At 36.5% G+C, this 21,321-nt stretch overlaps 1 protein-coding gene across 12 annotated transcripts in view; it reads right to left on the minus strand.

The window, feature by feature from the left end:
• The window catches only part of MKLN1 (muskelin 1), a 331,746-nt gene that overhangs the window by 26,076 nt on the left and 284,349 nt on the right, over positions 1-21,321 (minus strand). For all 12 annotated transcript variants that reach the window (XR_015723840.1, XR_015723838.1, XR_015723836.1 and 9 more), the window contains 4 exons: positions 16,733-16,880; positions 12,433-12,547; positions 10,896-11,035; positions 3,766-3,868 (listed from right to left, as the gene is read on the minus strand). Coding sequence is in view for 4 of the 12 variants with exons in the window: in XM_087860825.1 (XP_087716951.1) it covers positions 3,766-3,868; positions 10,896-11,035; positions 12,433-12,547; positions 16,733-16,880 (506 nt within the window). In the remaining 8 variants the exon portion in view is untranslated. The remainder of the gene's footprint in view (positions 1-3,765; positions 3,869-10,895; positions 11,036-12,432; positions 12,548-16,732; positions 16,881-21,321) is intronic.

A 21,321-nucleotide genomic window follows, 5' to 3' on the forward strand; every position in this document is an offset into this window, starting at 1 on the left:
TTCGTTTAGCATAATACTCTTTGGCTCCATCCACACTGTTGCAAATGACAAGACTTCACTCTTTTTTATGGCTGAGTAATATTCAATTGTGTGTGTATGTCTATGTGTGTGTGTCAACTGATGGATACTTGGGCTATTTCCATAATTTGGCTATTGTAGACAATGCTGCTATAAACATCAAAGTACATGTATCCCTTTGAATTAGTGTTTTTGTATTCTTCAGGCAAATACCTAGTAGTGCTATTGCTGGATCGTGTGGCAGTTCTATTTTTAACTTTCTGAGGAACCTCCCTACTGTTTTCCATAGTGGCTGCATCAGACTGCATTCCCACTGTTGGTTCTACCTTTAATATACATTGAGAATCTGATCTACTTTACTTCTATTTCTACTGCTGCTACTTTGGTGTGCACTACAATAATCCCTTGCTTAGATTTCTACAGTCTCCCTTATAGATCTCTCCACCTCCATTCTTACCCTCCTTTAGTCTATTCTCAACACAGCAGTCAGAGTGATCTTCGATCTTAGTGATCTTAAGTAAGACATAAAGCAGATCGCATCACTCTTCTGCACAATACCCTGACCTGGCTCCTTATTCATTCAGAGTGAAAACATTCACAATCTGATCTCCCAATCTCTGCTCTTACCTCTTCTACCTCATCTGTGGCTACTCCCATCATTCTTGCCTCTACTCCAACCACAGCGGTCTCCTTGCTGTTCTCCTGAACAAAGCCAGGATGCTCCCACCCTCAGGTCTTTGTTCTAACCCTCCCTTTGCCAGGATTATCTTCCCCAGATTATCTGCTTACATAACTTCCTCACGCCCTTCAAGTCTTTGTGTACATCTCATTTCTAAATGAGGCCTATTAAGGGCATCTATTTAATACTCCAACTGTCCAATTCTCACCGGTTCTAACTCTGATCTCTCTTTACCCTTTTTATCTCTCTTTAATTTTCCCATAATACTTATCACTACCAATGTACTATATAATTTGCTTAGTTAATATGTTTATCGTCTCTCACCACTAGTAGTAAGTACCACCCAGGCAGCTATTTTGCTTGCTTCACCAACACATTTCCTGTGCCTAGAAGAATGCCTGGCATATTGTAGGGACTCAATACACATCTGTTAGATGAATGACACCAGTACTTTGGAAGCTCAGCAGAAATGTAATTAATACAAAATGTGCAATACTGGCTCAAAACTTGTTTTTCTCATTCCTTCTCTATTATAGAATCTTCCCTGAAAACGGCAGAATTTAGGCAACCTTCTCTTGGGCCTTTTCTAGAAAAAAAAAATCATTTTCATAAGGTTTATCAGCAGCTCATCGCCAATTCAGAATCCATGTTCTGGAGACTGGAGGGAGGCGAAGAATCATTATTTTGTATACAGCTGGTAGTCCACCATCATTTTTCCAATCATAGGCACAATGATGATCATCATCACGACAACCGGTCTCCCAAAAAAGGGAAAATCTAAAGACCACTTCTAGTTGCTGATACAATCATTTAATATAATAAAAAAAATTCGTAAAATATATAAAGAGAACAAAAACAAGCTTCTACAGAAAACAACAGTAAGGTCTTTTTTGATAAGTGGAATGGTATAAGGAAAGTGAAGATCTATATGTCTTATTTTTTTTTTTAAGATTTTATTTATTTATTTGACAGAGAGAGATAGCCAGCGAGAGAGGGAACACGGGGGGGGGGGGGTGAGGAAGAAGCAGGCTCCCAGCGGAGGAGCCCGATGTGGGGCTCGATCCCAGGACTCTGGGATCACACCCTGAGCCGAAGGCAGACACTTAACAACTGAGCCACCCAGGCGCCCCTTATATGCCTTATTAACAAATATTCTAAACAAATATTCTAAGTATATACTCTAGAACTGTCACCAAAGGATTTCTTTTCTCAAAACAAAAATCCCTTTACACATTTTTAAACAAAATAATAATCTTACAGACCAGTAATCCTCCACGTCAGAGTGTTTTGTTATCTAAGAGCAGACAAGAGAATCTTAGGGTGAGGATGTTGTTTTGAAAAAGTGTCTGAAGCAATTCCGATGCGAACACACACGTGCACGGCACCATTTTAACTAACTTCTATTAGGGCTAACCAACTCGTGACAGATAAAGCTTTTAAAAAATGTAAGTCTGTGGCATACAAAATCATAATTTCAAACTACCGAGGAAAGGAGAAAAAGAGAAACCTGCTATCAAAATTTTTAAAATGGCTCTGCTTGAACTTAAGATAGCTCCCTGTCCTGGTTCTTCCCATTAGCTTAGCTTTAAGAACAAACTGTCTGGTTTTTTTGGCCTACTTGCAGTTCACACAGCTGAATTTATTTACTTTGCAATATTCTGTTTTGTTTTGGTTTTAAAAAATAAGAGAAAAATGAATGTTCCCGGGTTACAGCCATTTTAGAGAGACTATGGAGAAAACACAAGGAAATCTATTTATAACTTTCAAATGCATGGTCTAATAAAAATGAACATTAATAGACTCTTTACAACTATGTTCAGTTATAAGCCATTAACAGATGAAACCGAACATATTCTGCTACTTGGCAAACCTATGATAATTTCCCCATTTCAAATAGTATCATGAACTGTCTGAAGACTCAAGGAGAGACAATTAACTGTCCCCCTTTAGGGGGGTTCTAAAGCGTGTTCTACTGATTCTCCACCTAGGGAAGGGTTATAACCATTACTGACTAAGAGGAATCAGGCTTATTTTCACAGTAGGCAACTATGAAAGAGAATCTCTTTGTTTTGGTGCCAAGGACATGCAGGCTCTGCTGTTTGAAAGTACAATGAACCTGGTACCTGAAAGTGATTTGACATTAAATCTGAGACCTGTGTCACTGCTGAACAAGAAAAAAGCACTGCTTGATGTTGCTATTGCAAAGCCAAAGCAAAGCAACAGAGAACAGGGAAATAGACAGCAGGGGCAGGATCACCAGCACCAATTCTGTGAGTGGAGGGTAAAATGGATTGCAGTTCAGATGGGGCTAGATGAACTATGCACAAGGATGCTTGGCAAAAGTTAACAGTGACAAAAGGAATCTCAGCGGTTAGTAGGGAGACAGGCTGTAAGACTATGAAGCTCACTGCAGGTGTATTCACACACTGTAGATAACCAAATATGCTCTAAAAATATTACAACTTCTCTTTTCCCTCCAGTATTAGGTAACCAAAAAACCCCTGAAAAGTAATGATCTGCTACTAATTTCTCAAGGTTAGGGACTCCTGATGAAAGAAGTCGGTAGACTAGTTGAACTACCCTGCTATGACATTCACATAACTAAGTATCAAGGAAGCAGGGATTCTATTCCTACCAGCCTCTCTTCACTTTCTTCTTACAAAAGAGGCGAGTTTTCTTTCTTCTCTTACGGGATTTTGGAGTATCAAGAGAAAAGTTTATACTGAGCCATTATGTAATCCTTAAGTGAAAGAAGCATGGGACTATGGATGTAAAAATTTCTATTTCCTTCCCAACACACAAAACTAAGGTCTAAGTTAAAACTTTAAACCTGAGAACCCTTTTCTGAATGGATCAAGGGCTTTCTGTGTGACCTGAACCTTTTATCACCACATGAAAGTAAGTCTGTTCAGTTTTTATTTCAACTGCTCTGTGCTACTTTAAAAATTATTAGTGTTACCATATTTTCCTCATTTTCCTTTAAACATCTAAAAGAAAAATCAGCAAGTATGAGTTAGAAAGACTTTTTTTTTTTTAAATGCTCACTTTCTGAAGTTTATAACCTTTACCTCTTTTGTCTCTTCTGGGTCCGAATGATCCACAGTTATATAAAGATCGTTTTGTAAATATTTCAGAGCACTAAGGGGATCCATCTGGGCCTTTTCTTCAAACCTAGAAAATGTAAACAGGAATAATAACTGTCTGGAGTTATGAGAAAACATCAGAAATGTCAATCAGACCTGAAGTGGAATGTGTCTGAGGAGTCACTGTGGCTACCGAACAAAAACCTGTGTTTGGGAATCTAGAAGTACGAACACAGCCATGGAGACGGCGTGGCTGTGAAGTCCTGGAGCTGTAACGGTAATGCCAGGTGGTCACAGGCAGTCACAGCGCTAGAGGCTGGGGAGGAGCACTCACTTCCTACCCTCCTCTTAAAACTACAAGCTAAGATTAAATCAACTACTAATCATAGTGAACATGTCAAATATTTTACATAACAAAACTGTAAAAGAGCCAAATATGTTTCATAAAAACAAGCAGAGCTAGAATAAAAATACCTGGTTAGAGCCGTGTAATATGCATTCCACCAGAGGTGCCTAACAGGTACTTCAGAAACAGAAACAAGTATAGTTTCTTTCCAGGAGTATCATTAACACTGACTGAAAATATATATTTTTTAAACTGATTAAATATTTTTAATAAGATTATTTCCTGTCTCAGTCAATAATAACAAAAACAACTGTAGCAACCACTTATCAAGTGTGTTATGTGCTAGACACTGTATTTAGTATTTTACATATATTACTTCATTTACCCCACTCTGATGACAATAAGCTTTATCATCATTTTTTACAGATGAGAAACTGAGGCTCAGACAATGAACTTGGCCAAGATAAGAGCTAAAACTGGCAGAAATAGAATCAAACGCAGAATCACCTGATTCCAAAGCTGAAAAGGAAAAAATGAGTTAGTTCCTAACAGGAAAAAAAAGTCTGCTTGGGACAGTTTATCTATTTAAATCTTTTGTTATGGCATAATTATATATGGATTTATTTGTAATAAGTTGGTATGCTTTTCAAAATATTCTAGAGAGAAAGAAAAGAAGACATTTAATTGCACTTGGGAAAGGAAAATAATGAGCCTTTCACAATGGTGTTCAGGCTGATGGCATCAATAATTTCCCGTCTTTAGAGCAAATCTCAGAGATAGAGTACCTATATTTCAAGCAGGGCAAAGACGAGCAAAATTTTACAGCTCTGTTATATCAGATAGTACCAGGACTGTCAGCTAGCCTTCTAGCCCTCAGATGAGAGAGCTCCTTAGGCAGAGGTCATGTTACTCTACCATCTCGTCCAAAATGGGTTAGACCAGTTTTGGCACCTGAGACAAAAGCAATCGCCTCAAGCTTGATCAGCAGTTTATAAAGTAGCCTGGCAGAATTACTCCCAATAGGGATGTTCTCCCCAGGGAGCCCTCTTGAAGAAGATACTCTCTTAGAGAATCTGAATGTGAGATACACCAGGACATAAAACGCACACAAAACACAGAAGTCAGTAAACAGAAGACACAAGATGGTAGGTAGATTCCTTCCCTTCCTATCCCTCTTTTCTTTCCTTTCTTCCTATCTACCTACCTACTTATTTACCAAAGCCACATGTACCTATCTGTCTGTCTGTCTGTCTGTCTTTGGAAGCTATGAGGTTGAGGGAAAGCAGAATTTGGAGTAATAAGTAGAACAGGAGAAGCAGGTAAAAAGAAGCAGAAAGACAGAGGTTCAGTTAGAAGAAAAGCTACTATAGTGAGTCCTTGCTAGTAGAATTGTTCTAAGACCCTAAAAATTCTCCATCAGGCCTCACTGTTCAAAGGTTGAGGCAATGCCTGAACTGTCTGGATGTTCTCATAATAACTTCTCTTTTAGTGAGCTATCCTAAGAAAGTCTTTATCCTTTATGCTCTGAAATAACTTAACCAACACACCTACCATCCTATTAAATCCAGTCAAGAGATCCATTTTCCTAGAGGGTGTGTTTTCTCTCTTCTTTTTTCTAAGCTTTCTTTGGCCTGCAAAAACTCATCATTGGACTTATGTCTGCAGTCTAGAATTCTATTTCAGCCAACAACTGTGTCCTGTACCTAAAGGACAGGAATTAACCCTATTAAAAAGTTTTTCTTTTGCTCCTTTCTACCCCAAATTGTTGGTAAGTCTGTAAATTTGAATGTTACAGGGAAAAATAATCGGTGGCACTTTATTTATTGTACTGTGTGGTACCATTAAGAACAAAGACACATTTCTTGGCATAAAGTATACTTCTCTCCCTCCAAATTTATATTTTAACTAAATAACTGTTTTCCATAAGAACAATAAGAAAAATAAACAAGCCAGCCCAGCAGTACAGAAAGGGTAAGGTCCCACAGAATGAAACACTAGGTATCTAATTTAATATGAAACTTAAGTTAAAAAGGTATTTTCATGCTCTATTTCAATTCACATAAAGCAACTTCTATCTACTCTGCCTGCAATGTAGCAGTGTTCCTCAAACTCTTGAATTCATCTAAGGGTTGGTAAAAAAAAAAAAAAGGTCTATGTCTTCTCAAATATCTAAAATGGGCCAGGGGCGCCTGGCTGGCTCAGTCAGTGGAGCATGTGACTCTTTGATCTCGGGGAATGAGTTCAAGCCCCACACTGGCGTTAGAGATTACTTAAAAATAAAATCTTTAAAAATAAATAAAAATTAAAATTAAAAAAGTAAATAAATAAATAAAACGGGCCTCTGACTATCAGTTCAAATTAGTAGTAGACAAGATTCTCACGATGCCCTGACTGCTCTCCTCTCATACCCGTACCCAATACATCAAGAAATTCTGTTGGTGCAATCTTCAAAGTTTATCCAGAATCCTCCTGGGCTTTCTTGATCTCTTTTATGGAGTGTCTCCTCCTCTGCCTTCCCTCAAATGGTGGTGATCATCAGATAATGCCATCTCTCTACTCTTCTCACTCTCGAAGCAAGCTCCTTTTCTTTGTTGATGACTCACAAATGTAATAATCGACCCATGCCGTTCCTCCAAATGCCAACATGTGATCTCGAAAACCTAAAGTGCATCAAACTGAACTCATTCTTCCCAACACACAAACCTGTTGTTTCTGAAGAATTCCCCATCTGAGTGAAAACAGCCACAACCTTTTACTCAGTTCTCTTGGAAGAAAACCTAGAATGGTTTTTATTAAAAGAGAAATCTGAGTGTGTTATTTCTCTACATAAAATCTGTCAATGTTCTCCTTTCACTCAGAGTAAAAGCCATAGACTCTTCACCAGCTGTCCCCTTCTTATCTCTCTGACCTCATTTCCTACCACAATCACCTCACTCATTCTACTTCCACCACACTGTTCCCAATTTATTCCTCAAATAATCCATGTATATTTTTAACCTCAGAGCCTTGTCTATTACCTATCTGGAACACTTTTCCTCTCAAATACCTACATGATTCATTCCCTCATATTCTTTATTATTATTTTTTAAAGATTTATTTAGGGGCGCCTGGGTGGCTCAGTAGTTAAGCATCTGCCTTTGGTTCAGGTCATGATTCCAGCGTTCTGGAATTGAGCCCCGCATCGGACTTCCTGCTCAGCGGGAAGCCTGCTTCTCCCTCTCCCACTCCCATTGCTTGTGTTCCGTCTCTCGCTGCCTCTCTCTCTGTCAAATAAATAAATAAAATCTTGTAAAAAAATAAAAGATTTATTTATATATTTATTTCAGAGACAGAGAGAGAGCCCACGCACAAGTTGGTGGAGGGGCAGAGGGAGAGGAAGAATCTCAAGCCAACTCTGCTCTGAGCATGGAGCCCGATGTGGGGCTTGATCTCACAACCCTGAGGTCATGACCTGAGTCCCACAATCAAGAGTTGGTTGCTTAACCAACTGAGCCACCCAGGTGCCCCTCCACCCTCATGTTCTTCAGGTCACTACTCAAATGTCACCTTTGCAGTGAGGTCTATCCTAATATTCTTATTTAAAAATCACATACCCAGCTCCCTCACTGGTACAAAAATAGTTCTTAACCTGTTTTAGTTCTTTTTCATAATACTTATTAACATATAAATTCCTTCTTACGTTTATTGCTAGTCTTCCTTCACAAGATAGAAGCTTGGGGATAGGAATTTTTGTTTATTTTCTTCATTGACATATCCACAGAGCCTAGGATAATATCTAGCACATAGCAGGAGCTCAATAAATACTTCTTAAATAAATGAAGTTTCATTGATGTTTATAAAGACCCGTAGGTGGCTCTTCTGCCATTTTATCCATGAGCAAAGTGATCTCCAGAAAGATTAAGTTACAAGACTTGAAGATCAATCCAAGGTTCAGATCTAGTGTTTTTTCCAATGTAAGACATTAGCTCCCAGAACTAAAATCAAAAAGTAATCACAATCAGAAAAGAAGAATACTGTGTTCCATATTTTTATGCTACTATTACTACTCTAATTGAAAATACTCTATATAAATGGATAGGGTCTTTAAACATTCTTAAATTCGCCCTTCAGGGCTTTTCTGGTTTCAGTTCTGAGATGGGCTAGCATACTTCTTTTCCCACGGCAGAAAATTTCGAAGGCTGCTTCTTTGCCCCATCAGACAAACTTGTTGCCTCTCAGCTTCAGTCGCTATTTTATGAACCATTCTCATCCTCACAAAATTTGCTAGAGTCTTTCATCATATATTTAAAGGTTTAAATGATTTACTGCTGATTATTATCTTTTATTCTTTATCCACTGACATTCCTTACTTTATGCCTTTTACCAACACAAGTCACAAACGATGATGTTTGTACTTAAAACACACCATAATATATAATATTTCAGATTCCCACAAATGGTCATTTCACCTGCTCACTGATATATTTTCAAAAGAGAAAAACAACTGTCAAAGATAAAAACAAAACGAAAAAAAAAAATAAAAACTTCTCAGAATGGTGTGGCTGCAGGAAAATGAATAATCCTACTTACTTCTGGAAGAAATGAAAATTACCTTTCTGGAGGGCAACTGATAATTCACCAATTCTACCAATATCCTACAGAATTTTTGGATAGGGGTATATATGGAAGTATATAATAATATTACAGTATTATTTATAATAGCAAATAAGCTGGAAATAATCTAAATATTTTACAAAAGTAAACTAGTTAAGTAAATTACACATAAAATAGACCGGTATGCAGTCATCAGAGTTATAACTTGTATTTGTATTTATTAACATGGTAATAAGATGTTTATAATGTATCACTCACTGAAAGAAATCAGATTCAAAGCAGTATGATCCCTATTTTTCAGTTAAACAAAAATATATGTGTGCACATATGAAAGATATACACCAAAACAGTAAGTTGTTATTTCTCAGCGACAGGATGATACATGATTTGATTATTTTGCAGGATGAGAGGACTTACTTTTTTATTAACCATACCCTACTTTATTTATTTTTTTTAATGATTTTTTATTTATTTATTTGACAGAGATAGAGACAGCCAGCGAGAGAGGGAACATAAGCAGGGGGAGTGGGAGAGGAAGAAGCAGGCTCCCAGCAGAGGAGCCTGATGTGGGGCTTGATCCCATAACGCCGGGATCACGCCCTGAGCCGAAGGCAGACGCTTAACCGCTATGCCACGCAGGCCCCCCCATACCCTACTTTTTTAAATTAAAAGTCAGAGGAGAGTGTTTATAAGTGAATTCAAATTCTTTGCATATAGTACTAAAAAATCTCCTCTAATCTCCAATGGGCTTTTGGTCAGGAAATTTTTAAAAAGAGCTCAATTTAATATTCCAACTACCAGTTGCTGTATCTGAAGTAGAAAAAGAACGCTATAATTTCCCCAAATTTCTCTCATCCTTTGAAAAACTAACTCTAACATTAAGTAAAATACTAAGGAATATAATTTTAGCAGTGTAAACCTTAGTTAAAGGTGCCTCAAGCTTAAATCTTATTAATAAAACAGAATTTATCTCTTGTCATCCAGTCAACAAGAGGATTCCAAGACCCTTTCTCCTGTAAATTCTCTAGGAAATACACTAATTATTCACAGTAATGCCAAAGTAACAGAAGTAACTAGCTTCTGTTATTAATTTCTCTCTCAAGCACAACTTGTGAAAGCAGAGAAAGGAACAATAAGTAAACATGATATAAGGAAAACAATCTAATAATTTATACCAAAGATTTTTATGTACTTATATTCTATATAAAATATAATGCATAAATATATATAATAGACATATAAACATGTATGCATATATACACAAACGTGTGTGCATGTGTAGTGGTGACAGTGGTGATGAAGTGATGAACGCTGGAGTCAAAACACTCAGGACCATATCCTGGCTGTGTCACTTATGGCTGAGTGACCCTAGATAATTATGTAACCCATTTAAAAATCCCTCATTTCTTCTTTTATGAAATAGTGATAAGAACAGTACTTACTCAATTGCCTTATTTATTGTAGGAATAATATGCAAGATCTAGCACGCAAAAACTGCTCAATAAACGGTAACTATTATCAAAATTAAAGGCTAACCTTCTCCTTCTAAGCTATAAATTTTTCTTACCATTGAACATTACCAGTAACTAAAAGGACAGATACGCTTTTCTACATTTTTCAATAGCTTATCACCTGCTAGGGCTCAAAAGCAAACATGACCCAGGAAATATATATGAAAATGTTTGATTACATGATTTTACAATTAAATGGCAAAGGTAATGATGTAAAACCAAAGTCATATTTGAAGTTGTATTCTGAAACATCAGATTAGAAAGATATTTAGTCAACTATATCATCACAGTTGAGAAAGTTATCAGTAGGCAAGGCATATGGCAATGATACAGAACCGATATACTTCTACTGAGTAAGCCTTGAGTTACTGGAAGACAGGTTCATCACCCTCATAGAAAATTTCTTCCATTTAACAGTTGCAAAATTTCCTTGTTCTATATCTAGAAAATTTTAGCATCAATATGTATCTTCACTTTGTATCTTCCTTTTAAGAGGAAAGCAAAAACAAGGAAAATAACGGCATTTACAAAAGTCATGATCTTCAAGGTATTTACACTGTTGTATTAATAAACTTCCAAAGACAAAATCCTATCTCCAGAGGCGGGGTAACACCAACAATAGCTGATAATGTTAAATAAAAGTTTTCAGCGAATTATTTTTATACCTGTGTTTTCTTATCAGGTACTTGCAGTGCCTCAGTAAGTAATCTTTTGAAGGCCTACATAACTTCAGTGACCAGAAGTCATCTAATCTCATCTTTGGGGAGCAAGATTTTCCCGGATTCCCACCAAATAAATAATGAACCTAAAACAAACAAAACAAGCTACATTTTAAGATGCATGCATACTTAGGAAACTACAGAAGTCATAATAAAATTTCTTCATTTTGGTAGCAATGTGTAACTGTAATAATTAAAACATTATTGCATTTCTACCAAAGGCTTCTTTTGATGTTTCTCACTTCCATTTTATTTTAAAGTACTGTGGCTACTTCCTTAAGCTGCATTTTAGATTAAAATGAGTTGTATTACCACAATTATACTGACAATAGAAGACATGAAACAAAAGCAATGATAGTAAGAAGTTAATCCACGATACAGAGTTCACTTAGAGCAAAAAATAATGGGGATTATTATGTTCACCAAGTGTTGATCATCATAAAAAACAAGATCTTTAATAAAACTCTGACATACATGTTGAATCACTGAAGGTCAATGGTAACTAGAAACTTTTACATTTTAGCGTCTTAATTTTGCTTTAGGCTTACAGTCAAATATTAAGTGGTACATATAATTTGTGACCTAACTTTAAAAATATTACATTATTCAATATAAAAAAAAGAAATGAAAAAGGAATGCAATAATGATTTCATTGGTATAATTTTAGTGATATTCTGTACTTAAACAAAGTATTAAAACAGTTCCTGAAGTTCTGAAAACATGTATGTTCAATAGTACTATACGATAGCAATACTATTTCTATCCTACAGATCAAAATTCATTTACCCTTTAATCTGGGAGACTCTAAGAGAAAGGGCTTTTATTCACTCCTACGGTATCGTTTACCGGAAGGTCTGAAGTGATATGGAATTTAAATAACCACCTATGGCCTACACAGAAAGAATACAAGCTTTGTCAATAAGTTATCATATAATCTGAGCCCAATCTAACTACTATAAAGCTTAAGGGAGACATAGTTTAAAGAAACCACCCTGAACATTTAGCGACACTAAAAGTTGAGAATGCAGGACTGTTTTTGTGAGGCCAATGGAAAAGACACATCACTCATAGATAGGAAAAATAAAGATAAAAGACTTCTTACACAATAGGAAAATCTAAAATCAGAAGTTATATTTACTTTTTCATATCATGGGATAAGGTATCCTAATGCTAAAAACTGTACATTCTTAAATTGGATATTGATATTGTAGAAACAATAGGTCATGCTGTGTATCTGATCTATGCAGCTACGAAGCAAAGTGCAAAAGTGCCAGGAACTTTGGACTATGGAAAATGGTTATTCTCTTAAGGAATTTTAGGGAGAAATGATATTGAATACCTGCCACATATTCTATAAATGCCTGCTATGTATTTTAACTTTTTATTCAAATGCACTTAAAAATAAACAGTAAACATGTAGAATTTTGGGATTCTATCAGATTATAGGCCTTGGAAAGTTTACAAGTTGATGTAGTTACGGTACCTTGTGTAATTCATCATATACAAGCTGATGGGCAAATCTTGGACATGGTTCTTCCTCCTGAAGACTTTTACTTGGATTATCCTTTGCAGCTTGATCATTCTTATAGACGCAAGACCTGCAAGACATTGCTTTTTAAGGCATTCTATGATAAAAGATTAGCAGCATACCTAATGTTAATACAACTTCAACAAGCAAATTAACTGGATGTCTAATTCCAACAAAAAATTTATAAATTTGTTCACATCAAATCTTAAAAGTTTTGGTCATGCTCCCACAATAATACCAATTTGTTAGAATGAAGTTCTTACATTCTTTTATTTTTATTACTATTATTTTTTAAAGATTATTTATTTATTTATTTATTTGACAGAGAGAGAGAGAGAGAGAGCCAGCAAGAGAGGAAACACAGGCAGGGGGAGTGGGAGAGGAAGAAGCAGGCTCCCAGCAGAGGAGCCTGATGTGGGGCTTGATCCCAGGACTCCGAGATCACGCCCTGAGCCGAAGGCAGATGCTTAACGACTGAGCCACACAGGTGCCCCATTCTTACATTCTTTTAATGTCCATCCAAAACCTCACTTAAGAACAACCTACTTCGTGTTATGAAACACAGACAGCATATGTGAAAGCTCAAACCAAAGTCTAAAAGACAAGATAATCCCATTTATTTATTCACAAAAAAGAAAAAAAACCTTATAGATTTCTTTCAGTTTTACTGCTTAAAATAAATGTCCTACTTAGGAAATAATAAATTCCTTAGCTGCTGCGTGGAGGAAGTTCTCTGAAGCGTCTGTTTTGTAAAATAGCCACTTATGCAGTAATCACAGAATGTTAGAGCTGGATTCTCTAGGCCATTGTTTCCCAAAGCAAAATGTGCAGCACTAGTTCTGTGAGATGCTCTGTGACAAAAAAGTCCTGGTTTGAAAACACTAAATAATGCCCCGCACCCTGCTCTATTGAAATCAGTTCATTTATCAAAACTAAGACCACCTGGAAGGGAAGGGAAGGAAAAATAAAATAAGATAAAAACAGAGAGGGAAGCATCAGAGACTTTTTTTTTTTTAAAAGGTTTCTTTATTTGACAGAGAGAGAGAGACAGTGAGAAAGGGAACACAAGCAAGGGCAGAGGGAGAGGGAGAAGCAGGCTTCCTGCTAAGCAGGGAGCCCAATGTGGAGCTCGATCCCAGACCCCTGGGATCGTGACCTGAGCCGAAGGCAGACGCTTAACCACTGAGCCACTCACGTGCCCCAGCATAAGAGACTCTTAAATATAGAGAACAAACTGAGGCTTACTGTGGGGAGGTGGGTTGGGGGGGATGAGCTAAATGGGTGACGGGCATTAAGGAGGGCACTTGCTGGGATGAGCACTGGGTATTATATGTAAGTGATGAATCACTAAATTCTACTCCTGAAACCAATACTACACTATATGTTAACTAACTTGAATTTAAATTAAACAAAACAAAACAAAACCAAGACTACCTGGGAACATTAAAAAAAAAAACATTGTTCTCAATTTCACACATCTACTTGGTAGCAAAATCTAGACTAAAGTACAATTCTCTTGACTTCAAGACCAACTGAAAAATTCCGAGGTAAAATCCACTCACAGAACATCATTGTATACATAGGCACCAATATTGACTTCTTTTCCCAATACAGACATACCTCTGAGATGTTGTGGGTTCAGTTCCAGACTACCACAATAAAGCAAATCCTGTAATTAAGTGAGTCAAAGAATTCTTTTGTTTCCCAGTGCATACAGAAGTTATGTTTATACTATTCTGTAGTCTATTAAGTATGCAAAGCATTACGTCTAAAAAACAATGTATATACCTTAAATACTTTATTGCTACAAAATGCTAACCAACCTCTGAGTTTTCAGCAAGTCATAACCTTTTTGCATGGAGGGGCTTGTAAATGTTGGTGGCTATTAACCGATCAGAGTGTTGTTTGCTGAAGGCTGGGGGAGCTGTGGCAGTTTCTTAAAATAAGATAAAACAGTTGATCCTTGAACAACATGGGTTTGAACTAAATAGATCCACTATAACGCAGATTTTTTTACAGTCCAGTATGGTAAATGTATTTTCTCTTTCCTTATGACTTTAACATTCTTTCTTCTATCTTACCTTATTGTAAGGATACAGTATATAACATACAAAACATGTATTAGTCAATTGTTTATGTTATTGATAAGGCTCTTGATGAACAGTAGGCTATTTATTAGTAGTTGGGTTTTTAGGGAGTCAAGTTATACATGGATTTTCGGGGGTTGGCACACCAGAGGCCTGTATTGTTCAAGGATCAAGTGTAATGAAATTGGCTGCATCAACTGACTCACTCTCATGAACTATTTCTCTCTAGCATACAACGCTGTTTGACAACATTTTACCCGTTAGAACTTCTTTCAAAATTGGAGTAAATCCTCTCAAACCCTGCCACTCCTTTATTAACTAAGCTTATGTAATATTCTAAATCCTTTGATGTCATTTCTACAATCTTCACAGAGTTTCCACCAGGAGTAGATTCCATCTCAAGAAACCACTTTATCATGAGAGATTGCAGCAATGCAGTCACATCTTTAAGCTCCGCTTCTAATTCTGGTTCTCTTGCTCTTTCCATCACATCTGCAGTTATTTCCCCCACTGAACTGAAGTCTTGAACCTCTCAAAGTCATCCACGAAGGTTGGAATCAACTTCTTCCAAATTCCCGTTCATGCTGGTATTTTGACCTTGTCACACAAATCTGAATGCTCTTCATGGAATTTAGAATGGTGAATCCTTTCCAAAAGGTTTTCACTTTTCTTTGCCCAGATCCATCAGAGGAATTCATAATCTATGGCACCCATAATCTTATGAAATGTATTTCTTAAATAAGAAGACTTCGAAGTTGAAATGACTCATTGATCCATAGGCTACAGAATGAATGCTGTGTTAGCAGGCATGAAAACAACATTAATCTCATACTACATCACCATTAGAGCACTTGAATGACCAGGTGCATCCTCATTGAGCAGTAATATTTTCAAATGAAATCTTTTTTTCTGAGCACCAGGTCTCAAAAGTGGGCTCAAAATATTCAGTAAACCATACTGTAAACAGATGTGCTATCTTCTTGGCTTTGTTGTTGCATTTACAGAGCACAGGCACAGTAGAGTTAGCATTTTTAAGGGTCCTAGGATTTTCACAGTGATAAATGAGCACTTTTCAACTTAAAGTTACCAACTGCATTAGCCCCAACAAGATTGTCAGCCTGCCCCCTGAAGCTTTGAAGCCAGGCATTGACTTCTCCTCTCCAGCTATGAAAGTCCTCAATGGCATCTTATTCCAGTAGAAGGCTGTTTCATCTACAATGAAAATCTGCTATTTTAGTCACCTTCATCAATGACCATAGTGAGATCTAAGATAACTTGTAGCTTCTACATCAGCACTTAGATGTTATTGAGACAGCTTCTTTCCTTAAACCTTAGGAACCAAACTCTGCTAGCTTCAAACTTTCCTTTTACAGCTTCCTCCTCTCTCAGCCTTCACAGAATTGAAGAGTTAGGGTCTTGCTCTGGAGCAGACTTTGGTTTAAGGGAATGTTGTGGCTGGTTTGATCTATCCAAACCACTAAAACTTTCTTCGTTATCAGCATTAAGGCTGTTTGGCTTTATCATTCATGTGTTCACTGGAGCAGCACTTTTAATTTCTCTCAAGAACTTTTCCTTTGCATTCACAACTTGGCTGTTTGGCACGAGAGGACTAGCTTTCTCCCCTTCACTTGAACACTTAGAGGACTTTGTAGGGTTATTAATTGGCCTAATTTCAATATGGTTATGTCTCAGGGAATAGAGAGGCCTGAGGAGAGGGAAAGCTGGCAGAATGGTCAGAACACATACAATATTTATAAATTATGTTCATCTCATATGGGTGCAGTTCATGGTGCCCCCAAAACAATTACAACAGTAACATCAAAGATCACTGATCACCATAATAAATATAATAATAATGAAAAGATTTGAAGTACTGTGAGAATTATCAAAATGTGACACAGACATAAAGTGAGCAAATTCTGCTGGAAAAATGGTGCTGATAGACAAGCTTAACACAAAGTTGCCACAAACCTTCAACTTGTAAAAACTGAAACATGTGCAAAGTGCAATAAAGCAAAGTGCAATAAAATGAGGTACACCTGTACTGACATTTAAATGTATGACATCACAAATTAACATAGGTCTTCCATTTCTGTCTTCTTTTGAAGAAACTGACATCCTCAAATAAATGTTACACTGGGATTGAGACACGGACAAGAGCTCCTTACCAACTATTTCTCACAATGTCATAAATCCAGAATGAATTTCTGACATTCTCCTCCCTCTTTTCCTTGTCTTTGCTAAGTCCAGATAAGACATGTATTTCATTCAGTTCTGGATCAATGGTCGCTCTCTGTGTGAATCCTGTCATTGGAACTATAAATAGAGAGAGAAAATAAGATGACAACATTCATGTTAAATAACAGACTAGAACCATTGTATAAAAGATACACCCATGCCCTCTCTCTGTGTCCCCGGCACTTACCTTCTAACATACTACAGAACTTTTATATTACACAACAAATAATTGTTTATTGTGGTCTCCCCACTCTAGAATGTAAGCTGTACAAGGGCAGAGGTAGTTTGGTTCACTATTTAGTTCCCAATGCCTGGCAAGTAGTTACCCAACTATTTGTTGAAAGAATAAATGAATGCTAACTACCAGAAAGGAGCTATAATGAGGGAAGAAACAGAAAGAGGTATGCAATGTTATCATTTTTATTGAGGGAAGAAAGGTCAATGCTTTAATTAACTGATCTCTTTATCTCAGTCAGCTCTAATTTAATAGTAGAGGTAAAATATTCAAATGTTGACCTGGAAAAACACAAATTTGACAGAAAGTGAAACACAGGTTTGTTTAATAAGGGTCATTTAAAATATCTGTTCATGACATACAATGAAATGACATAATTTCCAAGTAAAAATAAAACATTTTGTGGTATAATATGCCATTTTGTTTTCCTGAATGGTTCAAACTGCCCAGAGTTAATAATATTTTATTTTTCCAAGAAATCCACTAAATGAGTCATTCTGTATCATCCAGTAATTTGCAAAACACTGACACAGCAAGTGCAAATTTTTCTCATCGTTATTATATGGAAATATTAGTTGAAATGTAATTTTATAGATCATGACATAATTACCATGAATCTGATAAAATGTCATTGTTTTGACACTACCTTTTTTATACACGAACAATCATATGCTCAAGATGCTAAGCAATTATCAGACTGAAGTAAAATATTTCAATCAATCCAGAATATTATGGCAGGAGATGCTAGCCACATTGATCTTCATTTGTCTTTATCGACTTTAGCAGGGCCAAATAAATTTATTTTTTCCTAGTTTACCTACATTAATGTGCCCTTTCACAGGCCTACTATTCAATAAACTTGTTTGTGGACTATTTTATTTTTTATTATATTTTTAATTTCTTTTTTAAGATTTTATTTATTATTTGAGAGAGAGAGAGAGGTTGAGAGATTGACAGAATGAGTGGGAGGAAGGGCGGAGGGAGAAGCAGACTCACTATGGACCAGGGAGCCTGACACCGGCCCGATTCCAGGACCCTGGGATCGCGACCCAAGCTGAAGGCAGACACTCAGCCAAGCCACCCAGATGCCCCTCTTTGTGGAGCATTTTAGAGACTATCTAATGTATTCCATAGCAAATATACTAAAAATAACACACACACACCTAACACAAATATGTTTTTATACACATATGCACATCGACCTAATCTTACTAATAATCTCAATCCTCATGCCATGGTCTTTAGCGGTTATGTAAAGTCTGGTATTTTCCTAATGACGCTTTCTTAAGTGCCAAGGTTCTGTCCTCTGTTCCTCAGATAACCTTGGAAGAAAGATAAAACAGTAAAGAAATGAAATCACTTTTGTTAGTGGTAGAAGTAGAGGACATGACTGTATTTGTATCTAAAACTTACTGTATTTAAATTTCTTCATTCCATTTCATTTTAATACTGAGCCTTTAAATTAAGACTTCTCTAAGATGGGTTGGCAAACTGTGGCTTCATCTGGCTTGCCTAGGGTCAAAGCAGGCCTCATCCTATTCATTTACATTTTGTCTGTGGCTGTTTTCACCTTATGGTAGTGAGGTTAACACTTTCAACACTGTATGCATGGCTTACAAAACTGAAAATATTTACACCTGACTCTTCATATAAAAAGTGTGCTGACCCCTGTTCTATAATCTTTTTAAAACATAAATATTAGAAATGTATGACTTATTTTAAACTAATGCAACAAACCACTTATCTTAAGGAAGGACCCACTGAGGAAATGGAAATTTTGGGGTGGAATGGAAATCAATGGAGAGGGAAAGAAATTTTGAATTCTATAAAATGGAAATGGAGTCAATGGAGAGGGAAGCAAAGGAGTACTGGGCTAGGGAGAAGTATGTGAGAATGTGGAAGAATGCCAAAACCAAATTTTACATGCTTCTCCTTCTAGACTGTCACATTTTGCCCAGAAGCAGCTTAGGAGCAGAAGAGAAAAATGAAAAGGATTGTTTCTCAAAAATAGAAGCAGTGGCAGGTTTACAGTACTCAGGGACATCATGCTTATAAAATCTATACCATAAGGTATTATAAAACATTACTTTGATTACAAAGCATACTAGAAACTATGTATTTCCCATTTCTTTGATCTTACATATCCAATATGCTTTTTACTCTACATAATGTTGATTTTACCTTCCAGTTATATGTTCAAATCTATTATTGACTTTTAAACAGCTTTACATAGAGATAATTCCTATCGCATACAATTCACCCATTTAAAGTGTACAGCTTGGTGTTTTTTAGTATATTCACTATAAAATCATCATCACAATGTAATTCTTGACCATTTGTAACAGAAATCAGATCTGTGCGTCCCAAAGGTTTTTGAAGGCCAACCTAGGAACTTAAATACCAATAAGTAATAGAAACAAAACAGAGGGGCGCCTGAGTGGCGCAGTCGTTAAGCGTCTGCCTTCGGCTCAGGGCGTGATCCCAGCATTCTGGGATTGAGTCCCACATCAGGCTCCTCCGCTAGGAGCCTGCTTCTTCCTCTCCCACTCCCCCTGCTTGTGTTCCCTCTCTCGCTGGCTGTCTCTCTCTGTCAAATGAATAAATAAAAATCTTAAAAAAAAAAGAAAACGGAAGTAGAAAATCTTGTTTTAGTCTAGACTTTCTCAATTAATTATGTGATTTCACACAAGAAACTTTTTACTTTTTAAAAAAAAATTTTTATTTATTTATTTGAGAGAGAGAGCGAGTGTGAGCACACCAGAGAGCACAGAGGGAAAGGGAGAAGATGACTCCCTGCTGAGCAGGGAGCCTGATGTGGGGCTCGATCCCAGGACCCTGAGATCATGACCTGAACCAAAGGCAGATGCTTAACTGACTGAGCCACCCAGGTGCCCCTCTTCTTTTTTTCAAGTTTTCGTTTGTTTGTTTTTTAGTAATCTCTACACCCAATACGGGGCTTGAACTCATGACCCCGAGATCAAGAGTCACATGCTTTTCCAACTAAGCCAGCCAGGTACCCCTTTGCAAGAAACTTTTTTAGAGTTTAGTTTTCTTATCCAAAAATTGAAAGTAGAGCTATATAATGTACCGGGTCTCTTCAAAGCTGAAATTTCTGCTAAGACCCTGGAGGGTCAGAGCAGTGATAGTACCAATGTGCATCATGGACAGGCAAAGAGAGAGAATCCTGAGATAGAGACAGCAGTTAGGAGGCTGTTAGAATGGTAATGCAGGGAACTGGAAGAAAAGAGTAAGGAAATACCAATAAAGAAGCGTTATTTCCATGAGATGGATGTCATCAGCACAAGGAGTGTAGCTATTCTGTCCTAAGAACAAAAGTTCACTAGACTGACACAATAGAGACCAAGCTTAAAGTAGAAACGTGTGAAGAAAAGAGTAAAAATATTTCACTGAATTTTTTTGGAGGCATCCAATATTTTACTCTAAGAATACTCAAAGGCAACATTTCTCAGGGCAAGATTTCTAGTAATCTTTAAGTTTACATACTCTTACAAATATAATCTTTATTATGTACTAAAGACAAGAAAAAATGTTTACATATAAAATATTTGTATGTAATTAGAAAAATATGGAAGAACATATATCAAACCCTAAGTAACAGTCATGTGGAAGGCAGTTAGGACACTTTTATTTTTGTTCTATAATATGTATTTTTCTAATATATATTGCTTTTATAATTATAAGGAAAAAGAAAAATCCAAACTAAAATGTAAAAAATATACATCTGGGCAAAAGTACTGGGGACTTTCAGTAATAAGTGAAAAGTTCTCACACATCCTCCCATATTTGTCATGAAGAAAATTTTACATCAATATTTAGAATGTTATTATTTAGATGAAAAGGGAATTCAGGTTTCAAAAGACAGTTTTATTGGCACTGAGAGAATTATTTTTAAGCCATATTGTTGGCATGAAGTTACAAAATTAAAACTAGGCATCACTTTATGTGAATTAAAGTTTTTTATTTCCTCTAAAAAATAAAAATGAAAACTTGTATCTGAGGAGTTCCTAATGATCAGGGAGTTAATTCGAGCTTACACTGAATAATATATCTATGTTAATGTCCTTTTGCCTAATTTTTACAAAGTGCGCTTAAGCTTAATTCCTACTTCCACTCCATTCCACATCAGTAACAATTCAAAACATTAATAAAAAAATTAAGTTTTCCATATCCACCTCCAAAGGCACTCTAGGTTTCTCTAAGAAACTATTAAAAATGTCAATTTCTGTAATACTCTAAATCTCATTTGTTACCTCTTTTGTAAAC

This window comes from Ursus americanus, chromosome 3, assembly GCF_024610735.1.
Source record: "Ursus americanus isolate L20-20 chromosome 3, mUrsAme1.1.p, whole genome shotgun sequence".
Classification (NCBI taxonomy): Eukaryota; Metazoa; Chordata; class Mammalia; order Carnivora; family Ursidae; genus Ursus; species Ursus americanus.